General features: G+C 46.9%; 1 protein-coding gene across 5 annotated transcripts in view; it reads right to left on the bottom strand.

The window, feature by feature from the left end:
- Positions 1 to 19,528, bottom strand: part of NEK6 (NIMA related kinase 6) — a 407,500-nt gene that overhangs the window by 199,663 nt on the left and 188,309 nt on the right. For all 5 annotated transcript variants that reach the window (XM_063432360.1, XM_063432357.1, XM_063432356.1 and 2 more), the window contains exon 2: positions 12,139 to 12,255. In XM_063432360.1, the coding sequence (XP_063288430.1) occupies positions 12,139 to 12,219 (81 nt within the window). In that variant the 5' untranslated portion in view covers positions 12,220 to 12,255. The remainder of the gene's footprint in view (positions 1 to 12,138; positions 12,256 to 19,528) is intronic.

Here is a 19,528-nt window from a genome sequence, read left to right as displayed (position 1 = left end):
ACACACACACACACACACAAACAGAATCTCCTATACACACTCTTGGTCCTTTACACACTAGATCTCCTACACACACACTACAGCCCGTATGCACACACTCGCTACATCCCCTATAACACTATGCCCCCTATACACACACTCTCTACAGCCCCTAGCAACACATATTACACCACAAACACAAATTAAATTGACCTATTTACACAATACCACACCACACTCTACACACACGCAATCCCACATGCACCATACACTTTCCTGGCCCTTTTGTCCTCTGGTATCTCACCTGTGGAGACACCAGAGACAATTTAAAAGCAAACACAGCGCAAGCATGTTATTAAATTTGCTTGCGCTGCGCAGAACAAATTCAGGGCCTTTTTCTAATGCCAGAGCTCTTCAGTGGGGCTCTGCGCATTGAACTAACATGCTCACTTTGAGAGGGGGCGTGCTTGTCATTAGTGATGACAAAACACACCCTCTCTGGCCCCGCCCCCTTCTTAGGGGGCCGCTCTGATTGAAAAATGCCCAGGCCGAATTTTTTTCCCAGTCCGGCCCTGAGTTAGGCGAAGTACTTCTAATGGCTTTCTGGTAGACAGTCACTAGAGGCAATTTTTAGGGCAACAATTTGAAATTATGGGTGGGGGGAGGATTGTCATAATTTGTTTTACACAAAATTGCTAACAACATACATTTAATGGCTACATAAGAGTGCATGTGTGTCAAACTCATGCTAAATTGTAAGAGGATTGTTGGCAATATCAATTTTCCAGTCTTTGGACAGATTCAGGACTGGGACTTGAATGGGTCAGTTAAAGACATTTAGATTCTTGGATGTAAACCACTCCAGTGTAGTTTTGTCTTTGTAAAGGGGAATTTGTATTCAAGCCTTTGGTGTTTTGAGAGAAACATTTATTTTTAAAATCTTTGCCTTATTATAACTACCAATGGAACACTGCTACTTTCTCCAAATGTTTTCCGAGTCTCCCACATGCTGTATGTTAAATTCCAAATGAGACGGTATGTGTTTTTTCAGCAAAGGCTTTCTCTTCTATGTATTTGTGAGTGTGAGGTACAAAGTATATATATATATATATATATATATATATATATATATATATATATATATATATTGTGGCAGGATTACCAGGCTCTTCACAATAAACTTCAAGTGCAACAGTCAGGATAAAATAGTACTGCAGTTTATTGTCACTTTCCACAATTTATACAAGGTTGTGCTCTCCCACAAAATAAAACAAAAAGAAAATAAATCCTACTCCAACTTGGAGACTTACTAAACAACAGTATTACTAACTATCCAACTGGCCAGCTAATCTAGTTCCCAGTTTTAAACAAAATGAAATACAGCACTTTTAGCAGTACCTTTTTCTCAGAGTCTCAGGCTTAACTACCTCCTCTCTACCAGCTGTTAGACTCCCTGATGTCTTCAGAGGCTAACCTTTTAAAACCCTAGGGCTGGTTAATTCCATTCACCTGGTTGATAACATTCAAGGGGTGTCTCCCCCCAATTAACCCAATCATGCTGGGAATAGAGATCGCTCCAATCTATTACTCACATAGAAAGCCTCTCTGACCTTGCCACAATATATATATATATATATACACACACACACACACACACACACACACAAGCATTCCATACTGTTAGTCCCATGGTATTTGTGATGCTGTGGTCTTCCAAAAATAAATTCAAACATTACAAGTTTTTGAATGAAAAGTTATATTTCTTAAACTGTATACTTTGTCGTTAGAAGTGGAACATATTGTTTTTCGGGGGCGGAGCTTGACTGCCATGCGGACCAGACGTGCTCAGCAAGAGCTCCCGCGTCTGGGCCCGAATTTGGGGGACTAATCCCGGTTTCCCATCCAAATCGTCTCCTGCAAGCAACTCTCTTGTTCACGGGTCGATGCTGCATCCGGGGGTGTCCGTCACGTGCACCTCCCTAACCGGCTTGCCCGATTTGAGAATTGCGGCCTACTCAAGCTGGAGCCGTGGGGAGACGGCCGCTTCCCCGGCTCAGAGAAGGATCGGGAGGTCCCCACCTAACACTACCCCCTCCCCCCCCCCCCTGGACCGGCGGGGGTTATCCCGGTCCCCACCGACCTGCCCCCTGTACACAGCCTGGAACCAAGCGGCTTGCTCAGCACAAACCCCAACCGCTACACAGGCCCTCAAAATGCCGAGCAGACTCACTGGGCATAAACTTCAGCAGCAGGCCCCCGCTTACCTGCCAAACATCGATGTCATCCAGCTACGCATTGCTGCAGCATTTGACCGCTTCTGGGCCCAACTACAGGCTCACCTTCCGGAGACAACCCGAAGCGGGAAACTGTACACAGCTCGATGCAGTGCAGAGAAGTGCAGGAGGGGAACAGGAGGTGGAGCGCCCCCACATCGCAACGCTACCACCATCAACAAGGGAAAGCACAGCGTCGAAGCACCCCCCCCCAACTGACCGCTATACGAAGAAGCACAGCCCGACAAAAAAGCGCACATACACCGGCGTCAAGAAACACAGGGGAGGAATTCCCGATCACCAGCCTCAATGCTGCAGGACCGGCTACCACCACGCTCGTGGGCTGAGAGCTCTAAGGAGAAGTGAACAGGTACCTACCACGTGTCATCAGGGGGGCCACCACACCATCACCTATCGGGGCGCAGCCGGCAGCAACAGGGAGAACAAGGGCAGCACTCAACACACACTGGCTCTGTGGGAGACCTGGACCCAGAGTTGTGGTCATCAGCATCAAGCTGAACATCGGCCCGGCAGTGGGACTACCGTGGTGAGGGTGGGGGTAGGGTGATCCACATGTGCGGGACTCGGACTCATGCCATCCTTATCCCTCACCATTCCTCACAACACGGCTTGAATATTCCTTTCTTTTATTATCTCCCCTAGTGATGCAAGTTTTAGTTCTTGTTTACTTTAGCAGATAAAAGTATGTGCCTGCCTTTCATGATATCCAATGTGCTCCCCCCAGCTCGGGTAGCCAAGAAAGCTGTCTACTCCTTACTTTCGCCAACTGAAGTAGAGCTTAATTACTAGCATGCAGAATCTTAGTTATTGCAATCACCAACCAATAGAATGGGAATGCTGTACATAGGTTTACTTACTGCAACCACTACTGTACACCTGATGTTAGCTCACACAGTCAGTGAACTTATTAATGACGCAACGAATATCTACTCATGTATGTATAGATTTATCACTCTGTCAGTGCTACTCAGGTACTTCCAAGTGCCACCTATAAACTACTCCCCTGTCTAGATAGTAAAGCGATGCTACTCTGTTATGTTATGTTATGTTATGTTATGGAAACACTTAAGCAATGCAAGTATACACTGTCAAAATCCTTACAAAAAAAAAAGTGCTTGACCTACTATGTACCTCTATATTAATCTGTTGTTAACACGCTGGAGGACTGCCTTTGGGGTACCTCACAAGCGAATGTCCTAAACTTACGCACTACAAAAATAAAGAATTTAAAAAAAAAAAGAAGTGGAACATATTGTTTTTCATACAATGTTTCTTTAATTAATAACCACTCACAAACTTTCAGTGCATAACATGCTGCGTAGTTCTAACTTACGCAATTTTGTTTTAGCTTAATACAATAACAAGAAATGCATAAACATCTTCAAGGCTATGCTACGTCATCCTGACGTACGCCATTTTGTCCTAGGATAATGGAAATTCCCAAATCAAGGAATTTCCCATGACGTGTACACCCTTACGTTTTAGTTATGGCCTTGTATCTTTGCCAAGTTAAGGGAGGTCCTAAACTGAACATTTAAGATATAAATATGTGTACCTTTTAAATGTTAACGGACAGAGGAGAGATTTGGAGACAGAGACACTGCTCCATATTATAATGGCAGATGTTGACATGTTCAAGAGGGTATGTTATTTTACTGATATTGCAAGCATAGTTTAATCTTAAAGCTAGTTTAATCTTATAAACTCTGCTATAAATTATTGTAATGGATTTTATATGTCTATATTTATATTTAATAAAATAAAAGACAAAACTTCATTGCTTCCAAGACAATCCTTATTTTATATTGTATTCTCAATTATTTATATATTTCAAATAGAGGATCTCTTAGTGACTGAATATTATGGCTAATATAACTGTATGGTGGGGGCGTGGCTTGAGCTCTGACCGGGATGGATGCCTGATCTGTGAGCTCCGTACCACCAGCGCTCGAAATAGCCTACTAATTAGCTTTTACAAGCGTTTATGGGGCGCCACCAACGCACCGATACCCCTTAGACCCCGAGATCCCATTCGGGTCAGGCACACAGCCCAATGGATGGATTCCTCCAATCTCAGCCTGATACGAGCGGGGAAACCAGTGAATCCAATATGGCGCCGACAGCATCAACCCCCAGAGAACCGCATGGCGCAGCACTGGAAAGAATAGGGGACGAACTCCGCACTATAACTGCAGCGATGGCTACTAAAGCAGACCTGCTGGTCTTCACGACTACCATCCAAGATGCGCTTAGAGCAGAAATGGCAGGACTCCGGACGGAGGTGACAGTGCAGGTGGGCCGCATCCAGGAGATGGAGCGCAAGCAAGACGCCCACAGCACGAGGCAACGAGCGACAGACACGGCCCTTGCACGCCAGGGTGAACTGTTGCTGCATATGAGAAGGTCAGTTGAGGATTTGGATAACAGGGGGCGCAGGTGTAATATAAGGGTCCGTGGGGTCCCCGAAACTGAGGGTGGGGAAGAAGATGCGGCAGAAATTTTAACTGATTTGTTCCGCTTAATACTGGGTGAGGCCGCACCCCATACCTTGAAACTTGAGCGCGCACACAGAGCCCTGCGCCCCCGGTCCTTGGAAGATGGACCGCGGGACTTGATCTGCTGTCTGCATTCCTTTCAGGACAAGGACGTTATCATGAAGGCGGCCCGTTCGTGCCCGGCCTGGGATTTTAGAGGGGCAGCGATCTCTCTGTTTATTGACCTCTCCCCTATTACCCTGGATGCCTGAAGGGCTCTGAAACCCATTGCCACAGCCCTGCAAGAGCGGAACATTCCTTATCGCTGGGGTTTTCCCCTTTGCCCTATTGGCCCGTAACCAGAACGGATGGGTCTCCATCCGCTGGCCTGAGGAGATTCCGAGGTTCCTGGAGGAGATGAACCTACCTCCGATCCTCGTCCCAGACTGGATCTTGGGCCCGCTGGGGGAGAGATCCCGCCAGCAGAGAGCACCCCGGAGACGTGGCGACAATCCGCCGAGAGGTCCGGCTCCCCGCAGATGCGCCAACATGGAGGCGCCAGAGTAATGGGTGAGCTCCCCGCTTGCCCCTCTCCCCCCTGGCCCCCATATTGGAAAACACCTTGCCCTATGCTGACATTATACCGGGGACTGATGCCTCCTCAATCCACGCTGCAGACGAGTAAGCTACATGGTTGCCCTCTACGGTGGTTCCTCTACGCCCCCACGGTGGTGGCCTGGATCTGTCCTTAGTCCCCCTTGCCTCTAGGATATTTTGGGTGGGATTGAAGAGTGCTATCTCTTCACATGGTTACCAGGGATATACAGAGGAGGATCTCATGCCTTGGGGCTCCCCACGTTGAATGGTCCTGTGGACTGTTGTTGGGGTGGGGGGATCACTAAGGGAAACGCTCTGCTTGAGATGAGCTCTGATGCTAACCTCACAACCTGAGATCCCTATTATTGCTGCCAGAGGATTCCCCTACACAAGTCGGCAACAAGCGGGGTGGAACTTTGATGCCGCGTTGCAACGATGACTTTTCCGCAGTCTTTTGCTACGGACACATGATACAAGACAATACCACCCAGTATGCCCCACTGATCCCTTGTCCCCCCCCCGACACACTTCCTCATGTATTGCTTAGGTCTATTGCACGCGATGTATTGTATTTGCACTACACGTTCCACATAATTGTTACGCACGCCCTAGGATAGTGGGGGTAGGCCTCGACCCTGACAGTACTGCCCCCCCCTTCCTAGACACACAGGGCAACGGGATAGACTGACGCGCCCTAATTGGGATAATCTCCCAGGGGACCAGATAGGCTGGCGACTGGGGACACGACATTACGGACAGGGGAGGAACGGAACACACTGGGCTACTAACACTAGAGGACTGCCATCTGAGTAGGGGGGAGAGACGGGGGAGGGCTCAGATGGGGAGATACGACGTTCAATGTCCCTAGACATGCTTATATTTGACATAGGCTACCGGGCCACTTCTTTTCAGATGGGGGAATAGGGGGGAACTGTCATAAATGCCGTACACTTATGGGAGACACCATGGGACCCCTGGGGGTGGGATAGACGGAGCCTTGAGCACTGAGTAAGGTTATACGTTAACACCATACATATGGATCTCCATGTTATTATTGTTGTTTTTGCAATGCCCTGATGTTATACTGTTGATCTATCTATGTTGACCCGTGCCACTCATGTTGGATGGCGCCCTGACTTTTCAACATTTCCTATGGCACTTGGCTATGGTGCTGGTGGGGAGAGACTGACATTAACATCGCTCACAGTTTTCATACCCAGACTGGCGCGGAGCGGAGCCATTGTCTCCACCTATAGGTTGTGCAATCTCTCTGACAGCTGAGTTCTCGGAGGTCCACTTCCTGGTCTGGTTACTAGGGTGGCCCCCGACGACTCCGGCTGTCGCATGACTAATACCTCCCTACCCTGGGGAGGCACTGAGGTGGAATCTCTCTCCTCTTTCCTCTCTCTTCGGGGACACCTCCACTTGGGGAATTGGTCTTACCTCCCCACTTTTTCATCCTACCTCTACCTACCTGCTATACCTAAAACTATCGATACTTCCCTGGAAGCCCCTCCGTGGCTCAGTCGCGAGCGCGCACTATAGACGCGGTACCCACCTTCCCCACACCAGCGACGCCTCCCGCTGACCGCCAAACACGCAGTGACTACTGTACGACCCGACAGGACCTATAGACCTATCCAAAACGAATTTTGCATTAGCGTCCCCGACTCTGCACTGAGGGAGCACGGGCTGGCCCTCCACTCCCATGACTGCATCTACCACTAGAGCCTAGTGCACTACACCAACGTAGAGGACCCTAACGAGACCCTACATCTGTCTGGGGTGAGGGGATTAGGGGGAGTTGACGCCTAGCTTTCCGTGTGCCCTGTGCTTCCCGCGGGGATGGCCGCAGCCTACCACAGTGCTCCGCTGCGCGTCCTGACTCTTAACTGCAGGGGACTGAACGTTCCCGAATGCCGTACCCAATTACTGCGTGACCTGAGGAGAACACAAACGTCCGTCGCAATGCTTCAAGAAACTCACTTCCTAGAGGGCTCCGGCTACGAAGCTACGGAACCAGTACTATCCCAACAACTTCTTCAACAACCATAACACGGCTCGTAAAGCTGGCGTCGCCATCATCCTGTCCGCAGACCTGGACTTCAGGGAACTAGACAAGATGACCGACACACAAGGGAGATTTCTCTTCCTGAAAGGCACCATTGCCGACAAACTCTACACGCTGGCATCGATTTATGTGCCCAACAAAAACCAGGCTAGCTTTCTCAGGGGAACCTTGCGTAAGTTACGAGGCTTCTCGGAAGGTGCACTTATCATAGGAGGAGACTTTAATACACCATTGTACCCCCAGGAAGATACGTCGACAGGCCATAGTTGCCTACCACCATCCAGTATTCACTCGATCCGTAAATCACTGAGCGAGGGGGGACTTGTGGATTGCTGGAGGGCGCTCCACCCCGATTCCGGGGACTACACCCACTACTCAGCGATGCACAACCGCTATTCGCGGATCGATTACATACTGCTCCCACAGGAGGGTCTGTCGCGACTTAGGGCAGCTAACATAAGCCCCACCATCCGGTCGGATCATAGCCCGATGATGGTAGAACTGGAATCACCGTTATTTAAACCAGCCCATTGGACCTGGCGGCTAAACGAGTCACTGTTTCAAGACCCTGAAGTGCTAGAAGAAGTCACACGTGCATTGGAACAGTATTTCCAAGAAAACAACGTTGACGGTACTTCCCCAATTACAATTTGTGAAGCACATAAAAGTGGACTACGAGGCACGCTCATCAGAATCGCCTCCCGTAAGAGGAGGGCGGCAATGCGAGAGCTGGCGGAGGTCTACGAGACCATCGCAAAACTGGAACACCACCACAAACGGATCCAACTAGCCGTTACACAAACAGACCTGACGAATGCCCGGAGACGACTCAGGGACCTCATCGCGCGCAGATATCACCGTTTCTTGCAATATTCCAAAAATGTCTTCTATATTCACGCAAACAAGGGTGGCAAATTCCTGGCATGCCTCCTGAAAGGCGACACTCCACGTACAAGGGTGCACAAAATCCGCCTCCCTTCAGGGGCCACGTCCTCATTCCTGGAGGATATTGCGAACGAATTTCGTTAATACTATCACGCCCTGTATAACCTTCCCGCTCCAGACGAGACGCCGCAGGACCACAGCGCCCCCACGCCGACCCAAGTCTTTCTACGCGATAACGTACGCAGACGAGTGACACCTGACGCAACGACCATGCTGGACGAACTGATCAGCACTGAGGAGGTGGCCGCAGCCCTGAAGGCCACGAAGGTGGGTAAAGCACCGGGCCCGGACGGGTTCTTGACGGGGTATTACAAACACTTCTCCTCGATACTGCTACCCTGGTTAACGAAAGCATTCAATAACATCACGGAAGGAGGGCGCTTCGGCTCTGAATCTTTGGCAGCCACAATCGCAGTCTTACTCAAACCAGGGAAGGATCCCGAACAATGCGGCAGTTACCGGCCAATTTCCTTACTGAACGTGGACACAAAACTCCTTACGAAAGTACTGGCAATAAGATTACCATTATCCATGCAGATCAAAGGGGATTTATCCCTGGAAGGGAAGCTCGAGACAGTACGCTACGTCTCTTCTCCATACAACACCGAGCGCGGACCTCACAAGATCAACTCCTCCTTCTATCCACGGATGCTAAAAAAGCCTTCGACCGGGTCAATTGTTCATACATGATGCACACGTTGAGGGCCATGGGTATGGGACAAAAGATGATGTTGTGGATATCTGCTCTATACAATAAGCCCAGCGCGACGGTAAGGGTGAACGGAGCACTAACATCCAGCTTTGAGATTAACAACGGGACCAGACAGGGATGCCCCCTCTCCCCCCTTCTATTTGCGATGTCACTGGAACCGCTTCTACAGGCAATCAGACAGAATTCTGACATCCACGGGTATTCCTGGAAGGGGTCAGAACATAAAGTAGCTGCTTATGCGGACGACCTTCTCTTTTTCATCACCAACCCATGCATCACGCTACCCTGTCTACTTTTAGAATTTGACCACTTTGGCAAGATCGCAGGATTCAAACTCAATCTTACGAAATGTGAAACCCTCAACGTTACCCTCCCAGCAAGTAAATATACAGCACTGAGCACCGCTTTCCCATTCCGTTGGTGCGAAAAGAAGATGAAGTACCTCAGCATCTGGATAACCACTCACCTGCGCGATATTTACCGACACAATTTTGCCACTATATTACAAACCGTAACCTCGGACCTTGACCGCTGGGCATACCCACACATTACCTGGCACGGACGGATAGCGGTCCTCAAGATGGGGGAATAGGGGGGAACTGTCATAAATGCCGTACACTTATGGGAGACACCATGGGACCCCTGGGGGGTGGGATAGACGGAGCCTTGAGCACTGAGTAAGGTTCCTGCAACGGATCCTGTACCTGTTCCAAACCATCCCTATTGCGCTGCCGGCGACTTTCTTCTCAACACTGAAATTGGCAGTCATCCGATATGTGTAGAGAGGGGAAAGATCCCATCTCCGGCACGATACGCTGTGTCTACCCAGATCCAGGGGGGGTCTGTCACTCTCAGACTTCAAAAAGTACCATCAAGCCACCACACTGCAACGTATCCTAGAGTGGCACGCAGCCGAAAACCCGAAACAATGGGTGACCCTGGACAGGGAGGACTCAGGGATCAAACTTAAGGCTGCCGTGTGGCGAGAAGGGTCGCACCGCTGCGGGAAGGAGGAGGACGGGAACCCGGTGGCACAAACACTGAAGACGTGGCAATCAATTAGAAGATTGGAACAGGTCTCCCCAACCCCCAGTCCTATGCTCCCGGTCACCCATAACTCCAATATTGGGGGAGGACTCCCATATGGGACATGGGCATTCATGGGGGAGAGGGACTGTATATGTCCCGATATACAAGACCCTGGAAAGAGGGAACATCAGGTCACTCAACTCACTACTGGCTGGTCAACTACAGACACCCCTAATGACCCTCCACTACCTACAACTGGCACATTACTATTACTACCTCACAAAGCCCTTCTACACAGAGATCTTACCTGGTTCGAAGGCTTATGTTACAAGGGCGCCCCACTCGAAAAAGCGGTATCTATACTCTACCAGCACTTGCTTATAGGAGCCTTATCGGATAATAATATGTTTCAGCGGCGATGGGAAACACTACTGGAAACGCCAATCTCATCAACACAATGGGGCACAGCACAGTTTTGGCAACATAAGTGCTCCTCCAGTTCCTACTACCAGGAGGTCAATTATAAACTTATCTCCATGTGGTATAGGACCCCAGTTGCCCTCCAGAGGATTTACCCGGAGTCATCCCCTATCTGCTGGAGATGCCAGGGGACGAGAGGCACCTTATTGCACCTGTGGTGGGAATGCCAAGCCATCATGCCATACTGGGATCATATCTATTCGGAAATAAAGGCGATACTAGGAGATGACATTGAATGGTCCCGAGAATTGGCCCTGCTACAGATCACCTCTCAATCTTTTCCAGATATAAGAGATCGATTCTACGCCACTTGCTGAATGCCGCCAAATCCCTAATACCAACCTATTGGAAGAGCACGGACGTTCCTACAACGGAGGAATGGCTTCATAGGGTTAGAGACATACAGGCGGCGGAGGCACTGCGGGCATCCCTGGTGGGACGATCGACGAGACACGCGGAGACTTGGCAACCCTGGTTCTCCTACCAGGCGGGCAGATAGGGGGCACATTACACACAAGTCAAGGGACGGGGAGTTCGCCTGACATCCCCGAACCCATTTCCCTTTTATTGGCCAGGATTCACTAACGGGATACTCTACTGTGGGAAGAAACACAACCCGGGGAAATATGCATTTAGATGCCTACTCGTACCCTGCTTAGGGCCCGTATGCACGCGCACGATAGGCGACCGACATTACGGCTTCACATAGCCCTGTCCGAGGCTTACACAACCGACCAACACATACCACAACTCCATCACGGGATGCGGGATACACCACACCGCACAGACAAACAAACGGGTGTCCTACATTTGGGGAGGAGGGCACGACACAACATATTAGTCCGGATCCCAAAGGCCCTCAAATATGAAAGATAGTGACAAAGACAGGGCCCACACCACATCCCCCGGCACGCACGCCATGAACCATCGCTACAGAACCGGACAAACACCTAGACGTCACACTCCTGCGCACCGCTCGTTTCGCTCAAGCATGTGAGTGCGGACTCCTGGGAAGGACCCTTTAATCTATGCATACCCCCCTCTTACTTCACTTCTCTCTTTCTACTACTCCCACCCCCCTCCCTTTTACATTCCCCTATAACCTGAAAACATAAGCAACATGTATGATAACTGGAAGCGATACAAGTCTGTCTATGTATAAATGATCGGACATGGGACACGGAACGTGTACCACATGCATATGTAAGGTAACGGCTAAAATCTGATCACCGTCGCAAAGCTAGAATGCGGTATCTACGCGAATGAAATGCACACCAGATGGGCCTTCTGCCGCAACGCTTACGTATTAATATCCAGTGGTAGATACCATACAATGTATCATCATGACAAATTCCATATGTCATAAACGATTGCATTATTTCTCGAAGAGGCCTGCAAGCCTCACTATATGTTTCTTATCTTTCTTTCCACCAATAAAATAAGATTTACAAAAAAAATATATATAACTGTATGGTTAGCCTTAAGTTCTATGCTTTAAGACGTTATAGTGGTAAATAGGGGTACCGGCTGCTGTTACAGTACTTATATTATGCTTACTTGGCTATCGAGCTGATACTCCTGCCCTTGTACTTTACAATGGGGACTTTTCTGGTCTTCTAAACGATGCTGTCCCTCCATGGTACCATTACAATTCAGACTTGCACGTTGACGCAACTGAAAGACAAAAAACATTTCTTTAAAGAAGACCATATTTTTATTACTTTTTTTTTCTGGATTAAATATAGCTTGATGACAAAAACATATAAAAGATATTACACTATGATTATTATAGCGCATTTGAACTCTTGGAATTATGGGGGGGAAAAATAATAATCATACATCAGGTAGATAAAGTTCATAAAACACACCACAAGACCATGGTCATGCCTAAAAGAAACCAGTCACTTGAACCGGTTTCTGTACACATATGCATATGGATGCAGATGAATATGCAGCACTATTGTTTACTGTAAAAATAGAGGGAGAGATTAACTTGAAAGAATGTAAATGGCAGTAACGTAAACACTGCCTTTTCTCAGAAAAATTGTTTACAATGCTCTGCCTGGAGGGACAGGCTATTTGTCACTAAATTAAAAGAACATTAAAGTATTAGGAATACGAACCTGTCAAAGAGTTTTAAAAAAATAAACCTTTAATTCCCTTACCTTATTCCACCTCCTCCAACGTCAGTAAGTGAGGGAACCTAATGCGTCATGGCTTTCCTATGGATGATTTGAAGATGCTGGATGTCATGAGGACATCCTGTGTCGTTTCATGGAGTTAAACTCTGTTAAACAGTACGAAGAGCCAACACTAGAGGCAGTCTTAACTTTGCAATGTGTCAATGCTTTCCTATGGGGATTTTAAAGACGCTGGACAACCTCAGCGACCTCAGCAAAGCGTGAGGAAGTCCAACACCAACACTAGAGGTTGTCTTAACTTTGCAATGTAAACACTGCAATGTTTCTCTAAGACTGCAATGCTTGACATTGAAGTGTTAAGAGGACTGGGATACTGCACCCAGACTTCTTCAATGAGATGAAGTGGTCTGGGTGCCTATAATGTTACTTTAAGCTGTGTCGGTTCCAGATATTTAGATTTTGTGTACATAATGGGTAAATAACTTTCCGTCAGAGAAAAACGTTGTGTATATGACAAACTAAATGCTTTATTCATGGAGTTCCAGATTACTTGGACCTCTGGTGGAGTACACTTTATTTTAGCAGCAGGTGGGGGCCCTAAAAGACAATAGGGGGGGGGGCTACTGTCTCCCACCCCCCATGAGCGGCGGATGGCCCTAAGTTACAATAATCCCTACTTTATCTTATGTTTTAAAGAAAAGATTAGATCATGAGAGAAGAGGAAGTGATTGGGGAAAGGTAAGTTCGGCATGACATGAGCAGGGGTGGGGGCCCTAAATAACAATAGGGGGGATTAATTGTCCCCCCGCAGCCCCCACCCAAATGTAAAAATACACCCCCCCCCGCCAAGGTTACTTGTTTGCACAAGCTTAAAAAGCTTGAGCCTTGCAAGTAACCAATCAGGCAAGGCTCAAGATTTAACCATCAGCACACTCTTATTGATTGGCTTAAAGCAACCAATCAGAGCGCTCAGAGGCAAATTGCAGAGCGGGGGAAGCCTTTTCCTGCCCTCCGGAGCTCAGTCTGCACGGTGCCCTCACTGGGTGAAGATGTAATATTTTTTTAGCGCCAGGATGTTTTGTTTTTTTCGGCATATGTACTTTCTTTGTGCTCAAGTTTTTATTTTATTTCAGAAATTCAACGGAAATTGTGGATTATTTGTCCTTTTTTGGGGCTGAAAAAAGAAGACATCTAATGGTAAGTATGATTTAAAAAATATATATTTTTAAACAAGTATTTAGGTTTATTGCTTCCCCCACACTATTTTTTTTTAAAATTTATTTATTTTTATTTAATATTTTTGCAGTGCATATGCTTGTAACATACAAGCCTGGGGTACCCCAACGGCAATCCCCATGCGTGGTAAAATGCAGTACATATGGGTCACTTGAGATGGCATGCACAATTTTATAATAATAACAAAGAAGTTTTAAAAAAGACGTTTTAACCAAGAAGCCTCAGACATTTGAATTAAAGTTTAGCAGTAGACGTTTCTAAACGAGGTGTTCACCTTTGTAGTGAGGGGTTAGTTTTATCAATCTTGTCTGAGTAGGTTATTATAAAGCACGGTACGTCAGGCTAGGTATACAAGGATATACTACTGTAGCTTGTCTGGGCATGATACCTGAGTGGTGCAAGCTGAGTATGTGTGGGTGCTTAATATTAGCAAAGACGTTGTTAGAGTTCCAAGCTGAGGAAACCACGGTTCTCTGTCTCACTGCACTGTGCGGATGGTGTAAGTCAGGCCTAGTCTAGCCACCCCAGGACGGGTATGTTAGTGGGTGTGTCAAGTGTGATATGTTAAGTAGATCTGGTATGTGTCAGTGCCAGATAGGTGTCTTGTGTGTGTGTGTTCGCTCTATGCAGCGCCTTATCGGCTAAATGTGAGCAAGTGCCAGTTCATTCGCTTCTAGTTGGGCAGTTATGCTAAACATATGGGCATACATACAAATTAAGTCACTGATGGCAGGACCTGTGGGTAAAATTGTATATGCAGGCTGGCCTGCCAAAATCAGGAGGACAGTCCACCTTGTGAGCGACCTCGCCGGCTGAGTGCTTTGGTGCAAAGTCTTGGTTAGCCGATGCCCAGGCTTGAGGGGTGGCATGAGAGCAAGAGGCAGAGTCCGAGCCAGACCTCCCCATAGCCCGCATCTCTGGGCCATGAATCAGGTTGCTCCCATGGGAGGCCGGGTTCTTCCCATGTAGGGGACAGCGTTGGATCCAGGTGGGTATTCGCCACCTGCGGTGTCGGATCCTCTGCGTCTGTGGTTGATGCTCAGGGAATTCATCCCGTGTGGACTTCAGCCCGGGTAGGCCCATCGTGTAAGGTCGTAGCAGTGCTGTGGAAGGAGTGCCCAGGGGGGACCCGCTCCTCTTCCGCTCCTCACCTATCTGTTTATACTTTGCTGCCGGGGTTTCAGGCTTCTTGGGGTTGTCAGGCAGTTTGTCCCAGATGTTGATGTTTGTCACGACTGCATGTTGAAATGCAAGTGCACCTGTGCAGTGCTTGGTCTCCACATAGTGTTGTGCATGAGGTCTTGGATTGTCAGCAATCTTGGGGTGCAATGCCCTATTCGTGGCTGCAGCAGGACTGGTGTTTGAATGCAGCTGTAAGCAGTGGTGGTCTTCCGTGGGGACCAGGATAAACCCACCGGTCCAGAGGGGGGGGGGGGCAGCAAGACACCGGTCGGAGAACTGGGAGAGCGGCCGTCTCTCTCCAGCTCAGGCTCAGGTAGGCCTCAGGCCTCATTCAGGATACTTTGGCATTTTAAGTTGTCGAGTAAGTCATCTCCAAGTTCACCGTCAGCTTATGGGTATCTGGGTCGCTGATTTGGGTCAGTGTTAGCAGGAGCCCAGACGAAGCACGTCTGATCCGATCGGCGGTCAGGCTCCGCCCCCCTCACTATTTTTAGGTAGAGGGGGGTAGGTAATTTATTTTATTTTGGGAGAGAGGGACCCCTAGTCACCTGGGTGGTGGGGATTTTTATGTTTAGCCACCAGTCGCTCATGAGTGGGGGCTTGGGGGGAAAGCAGTAGCTATTGTCATTTAGGGCCCCCACCCGATGCTAATGGGTGGGGGCCGTGGACACATACTAAGTCCTCCCCCTTTACTGTCATTTAGGACCCTCACCCCCCTACTGTCATTTATAGCCCCCCGCCTGCCACTCATGGGTGGGAGCCGGGGTAAGGAGGCAGTAGGTACCCCCCTATTGTCATTTAGGGCCCCCACCCACCGCTTATGGGTCCCCTGTTTAGTTTAGTGGCCCCCTCGTGGTGCACCCCTAGCTAATTATTTTTATAAGTGCCACACTAAGGGGCACTTTATTAAAATATTTTTTTTTATTTTTTTACAATAATGAGCAGCTGCTGGCTGCTCACTGTTTAGTGGACATGCTCCTACTCGCAGTATAGCGCGTAGGGGCAGAAGGGAGATTTTAATCTCCCTTAATTACTAATACTAAGTAATCTTTACTTAGTATTAGTAAATTTGTCTGAAAGACCAATTTAGGTCTTTCAGACTTTTAGTAGATAGCTCCCTAATACAGTGTGAATTAGGGAGCTATCTACTCTCGGCATGAATAGGATCGGCATTTCATTCATTCAAATGAAATTCCGATCCAAACACAAAGTACCGAATTGCGTCCTAACACAAATGGACAAACTGTTCTCATTCTGTTAGGACGAAATTCGGTAGTTTCGCCAGCATTCGAACACCAGATAAAACAGCACAAGAACAAGGGAGGAGAGGAGAGTATTGTGGGAAATTGCTTTGACCACAGGAAATGGAGTGGACTTAGCTCCTTCCCTGGGTCAAAGCTGGTCAAGCGTAGGAAAAATACATAAGACAAAATAACCCCTACTTTGTCTTATGTTTTAAAGAAAAGATTGGATCATAAGAGAAGAGGAAGCGATTGGGGAAAGGTAAGTTCGGCATGACAGTGCCGCTTTAATAAAGTAGTTTTGGTATATAGATCATGCCCCCGCAGTCTCACTGCTGAATTCTCTGCCATTTAGGAGTTAAATCACTTTTGTTTCGGTTTATAAATCTCTAGCCACAGCTTCACTGGTTGTGATTCACGCAGGCGGAATCAGAAATTCTAAACAGAAAGCACAATATAGGAAGTTTAAGCATGAGATCTTGTTTTACAGGAAATGTGTTGGGGGACTGTGTAGGTCACATACAGGTAGGTGTGGCTAGGGCTGAAAAACAAAATGTCAGAGAATTATGCAATTAGACAACAGGGGCATGATCTAGAAAACAAAACCACTTCATTAAAGGAACACTACAGGGTCAGGAACACAAACATGTATTCCTGACCCTATAGTGTTAAACCATTTAAGTGGCTTGCCTCCCCCCCGCTCCCCCCCCCAGCTCCTTTAAAAGGAATTAAAAGAAAACACTCTGCAGCACTGCCCTAGGAAGCATCTCCAGTGGCCATCTGAGGAATGGCCACTAGAGGTGTCCCTAGTGGCCATGTAAACACTGCCTTTACTCTGAAAAGGCAGTGTTTGCATGAAAATGCCTAAAGGCAATGATTTTACTCACCATAACAACTACATTAAGCTGCAGTTGTTGTGGTGACTATAGTGTCCCTTTAAGTTAACATTGTTTTTGTGCTTAGAGTGTCCCTATAAACACTGTGAATTGGACTTTTGATGTGCTGGTTAACACCAGCTTATTTAACACCAAAAAATTAGCACTGATGATCATATGGGAATACATGCATGAACATCTTGTTCCTTCAATGTCTTAAACCGAAGAGCTGAAAAATTCCTTGTAAAGCTTTTAACAGGAGCACAAATATATTCTACATCTTGCTACACAAAATATGCAGGAGCTGTATTATATTTATTTCCTGCATTATAATAGTTGGAATGTGCTCCTGACTATTAGTGTAGACCTTTCTTATGAATAAAGTTCTAGTGAATATAGAAGTATACAGTAAATTCTTGAAATGGGTCCAAGTTTATACATTCACATAAACAATACTTTTATTTTTTTAAGCCAATTTTGTAATATATATATAAAAAAAAAAATTACTAAAGAAAAAAATGGAATGTTTCTCAATTCACAAATGCCACAGTTTTATTGCAGAAAACTATTATGTGGTTTAGTTACACTTTTCAATTCAAGCGTGGGCATGCTCTCCCCAGTTCAAGTTTTTTCTTTCTTTTCTTTCTTTTCTTTCTAAAACTGAAAGAACTTTCTTTTCTAGAACTGCGCATTCCCAGTTTTTGGAAGGGTTTTTTTTTATGCAGTCTTGCAGCTATACAATGGCTATGACAAACTCTGTGTGTAAAGTCCATTATGATTTTCTAACTGCGCCATGGCATTTTAGAATTCGCACACCTTTGCAAGTGTCAAAGCATGGCCATTTTAATTTCGTATTTAGATGTTACATTGTTAAATTACAACAATGCACTAATATTAAACATATAATATTTAACAGACTTGTGCACAGCAGAAAAATTTGATTCAGCAGAATGAGTTCGTCCAAAGCAAATAATTTATTTAATCCAATTGAATTTAGTTGATGCAGGGGTTCGACTCAAGCCAAACATCATCCATACAAACTATTTGTGAAAAAGTTTTGGATGAACTGGAAGGGAGCTAAAAATATGCTCATCAGTAAGTGTACTGCCAATTCTGTTCAAAAATTGGCCAACCGAACTTCAACTGCGTAGAATGGTAGTTTACCATTCAAATTCAATTTACATTCAATATTCATTTTTTTTGAGTGTATGTTTACTTTTGAGCTTTTGAATGTGAAATTTAAAGGAACATTATAGGGTCAGGAACACAAACATGTATTCCTGACCCAATAGTGCAAAACCCACCATTAAAGGACCACTATAGGCACCCAGATCACTTCAGCTTAATTAAGTGTTCTGGGTGCCAGGTCCATCTAGGGTTAGCCCTGCAGCTGTAAACATAGCAAACTGCTATGTCTACAATAGGGTTAATCCAGCCTCTAGTGGCTGTCTCATTGACAGCCGCTAGAGGCGCTTCTGCGTTTCTCACTGTGATTTTCACAGAGTGAAGACGCTGCCGTCCATAGGAAAGCATTGAGAAATGCTTTCCTATGGACTGATTGAATGCGCGCATGGCTCTTTAGGCGGATGACGTCGGAAGAGGGAGGAGAGTTCCCAGCGCCGAGGGAGCTCAGCGCTGGAGAAAGTTAAGAGTTTAACCCTTTAACCCCTCTTGAGCCCAGCGGGAGGGTGGGACCTAATAACACTATAGTGCCAGGAAGACAAGTTTGTTTTCCTGGCACTATAATGGTCCTTTAAGGTGGCTTGTCCCCCCCTTACCCCTGTTAAAAGCATGAAAAACTCACTTTATTTCCAGCACCGTGCGGGTCTCATGGCACTGGCCTCGCACCCTTGGTCACATCAGAATTGCCCATTTTTTGCCAATCCAATGCTTTACCATGGGCAAGGGGGCGGGGCCAAACAGCACCTCCTCATAGATTGCATTGAATCAATGCATCTTTATGAGGAAAATTTAGCATCCCCATGCAGAGCGTGTTGATGCTGAACGGCAGAGCTGCCTACTGTGCAGCCACACATCCAGTGGCCATCTGAGGATTGGCTATTGGAGGCAATGTGAATACTGCCTTTTCTCTCCCTTTAAGTTTCCGGATCAATTGATTTATTTATTTTATTTAGTGGCTTCCCCTAACCATCTATCTTTTTTTTGAGGGGCACTACAACAGAAACACCAAATTACAACCAAACCTTCTGGTTCATTATCCATAAAGTTTTTGTGATTCAGTCATATGGTTATTTGTTAAGTTAATGAATTT

Source organism: Pelobates fuscus, chromosome 9, assembly GCF_036172605.1.
Source record: "Pelobates fuscus isolate aPelFus1 chromosome 9, aPelFus1.pri, whole genome shotgun sequence".
Lineage (NCBI taxonomy): Eukaryota > Metazoa > Chordata > Amphibia > Anura > Pelobatidae > Pelobates > Pelobates fuscus.
Note: the sequence above shows the minus strand (reverse complement) of the source record. Positions and strands in the feature narration are given on the sequence as shown.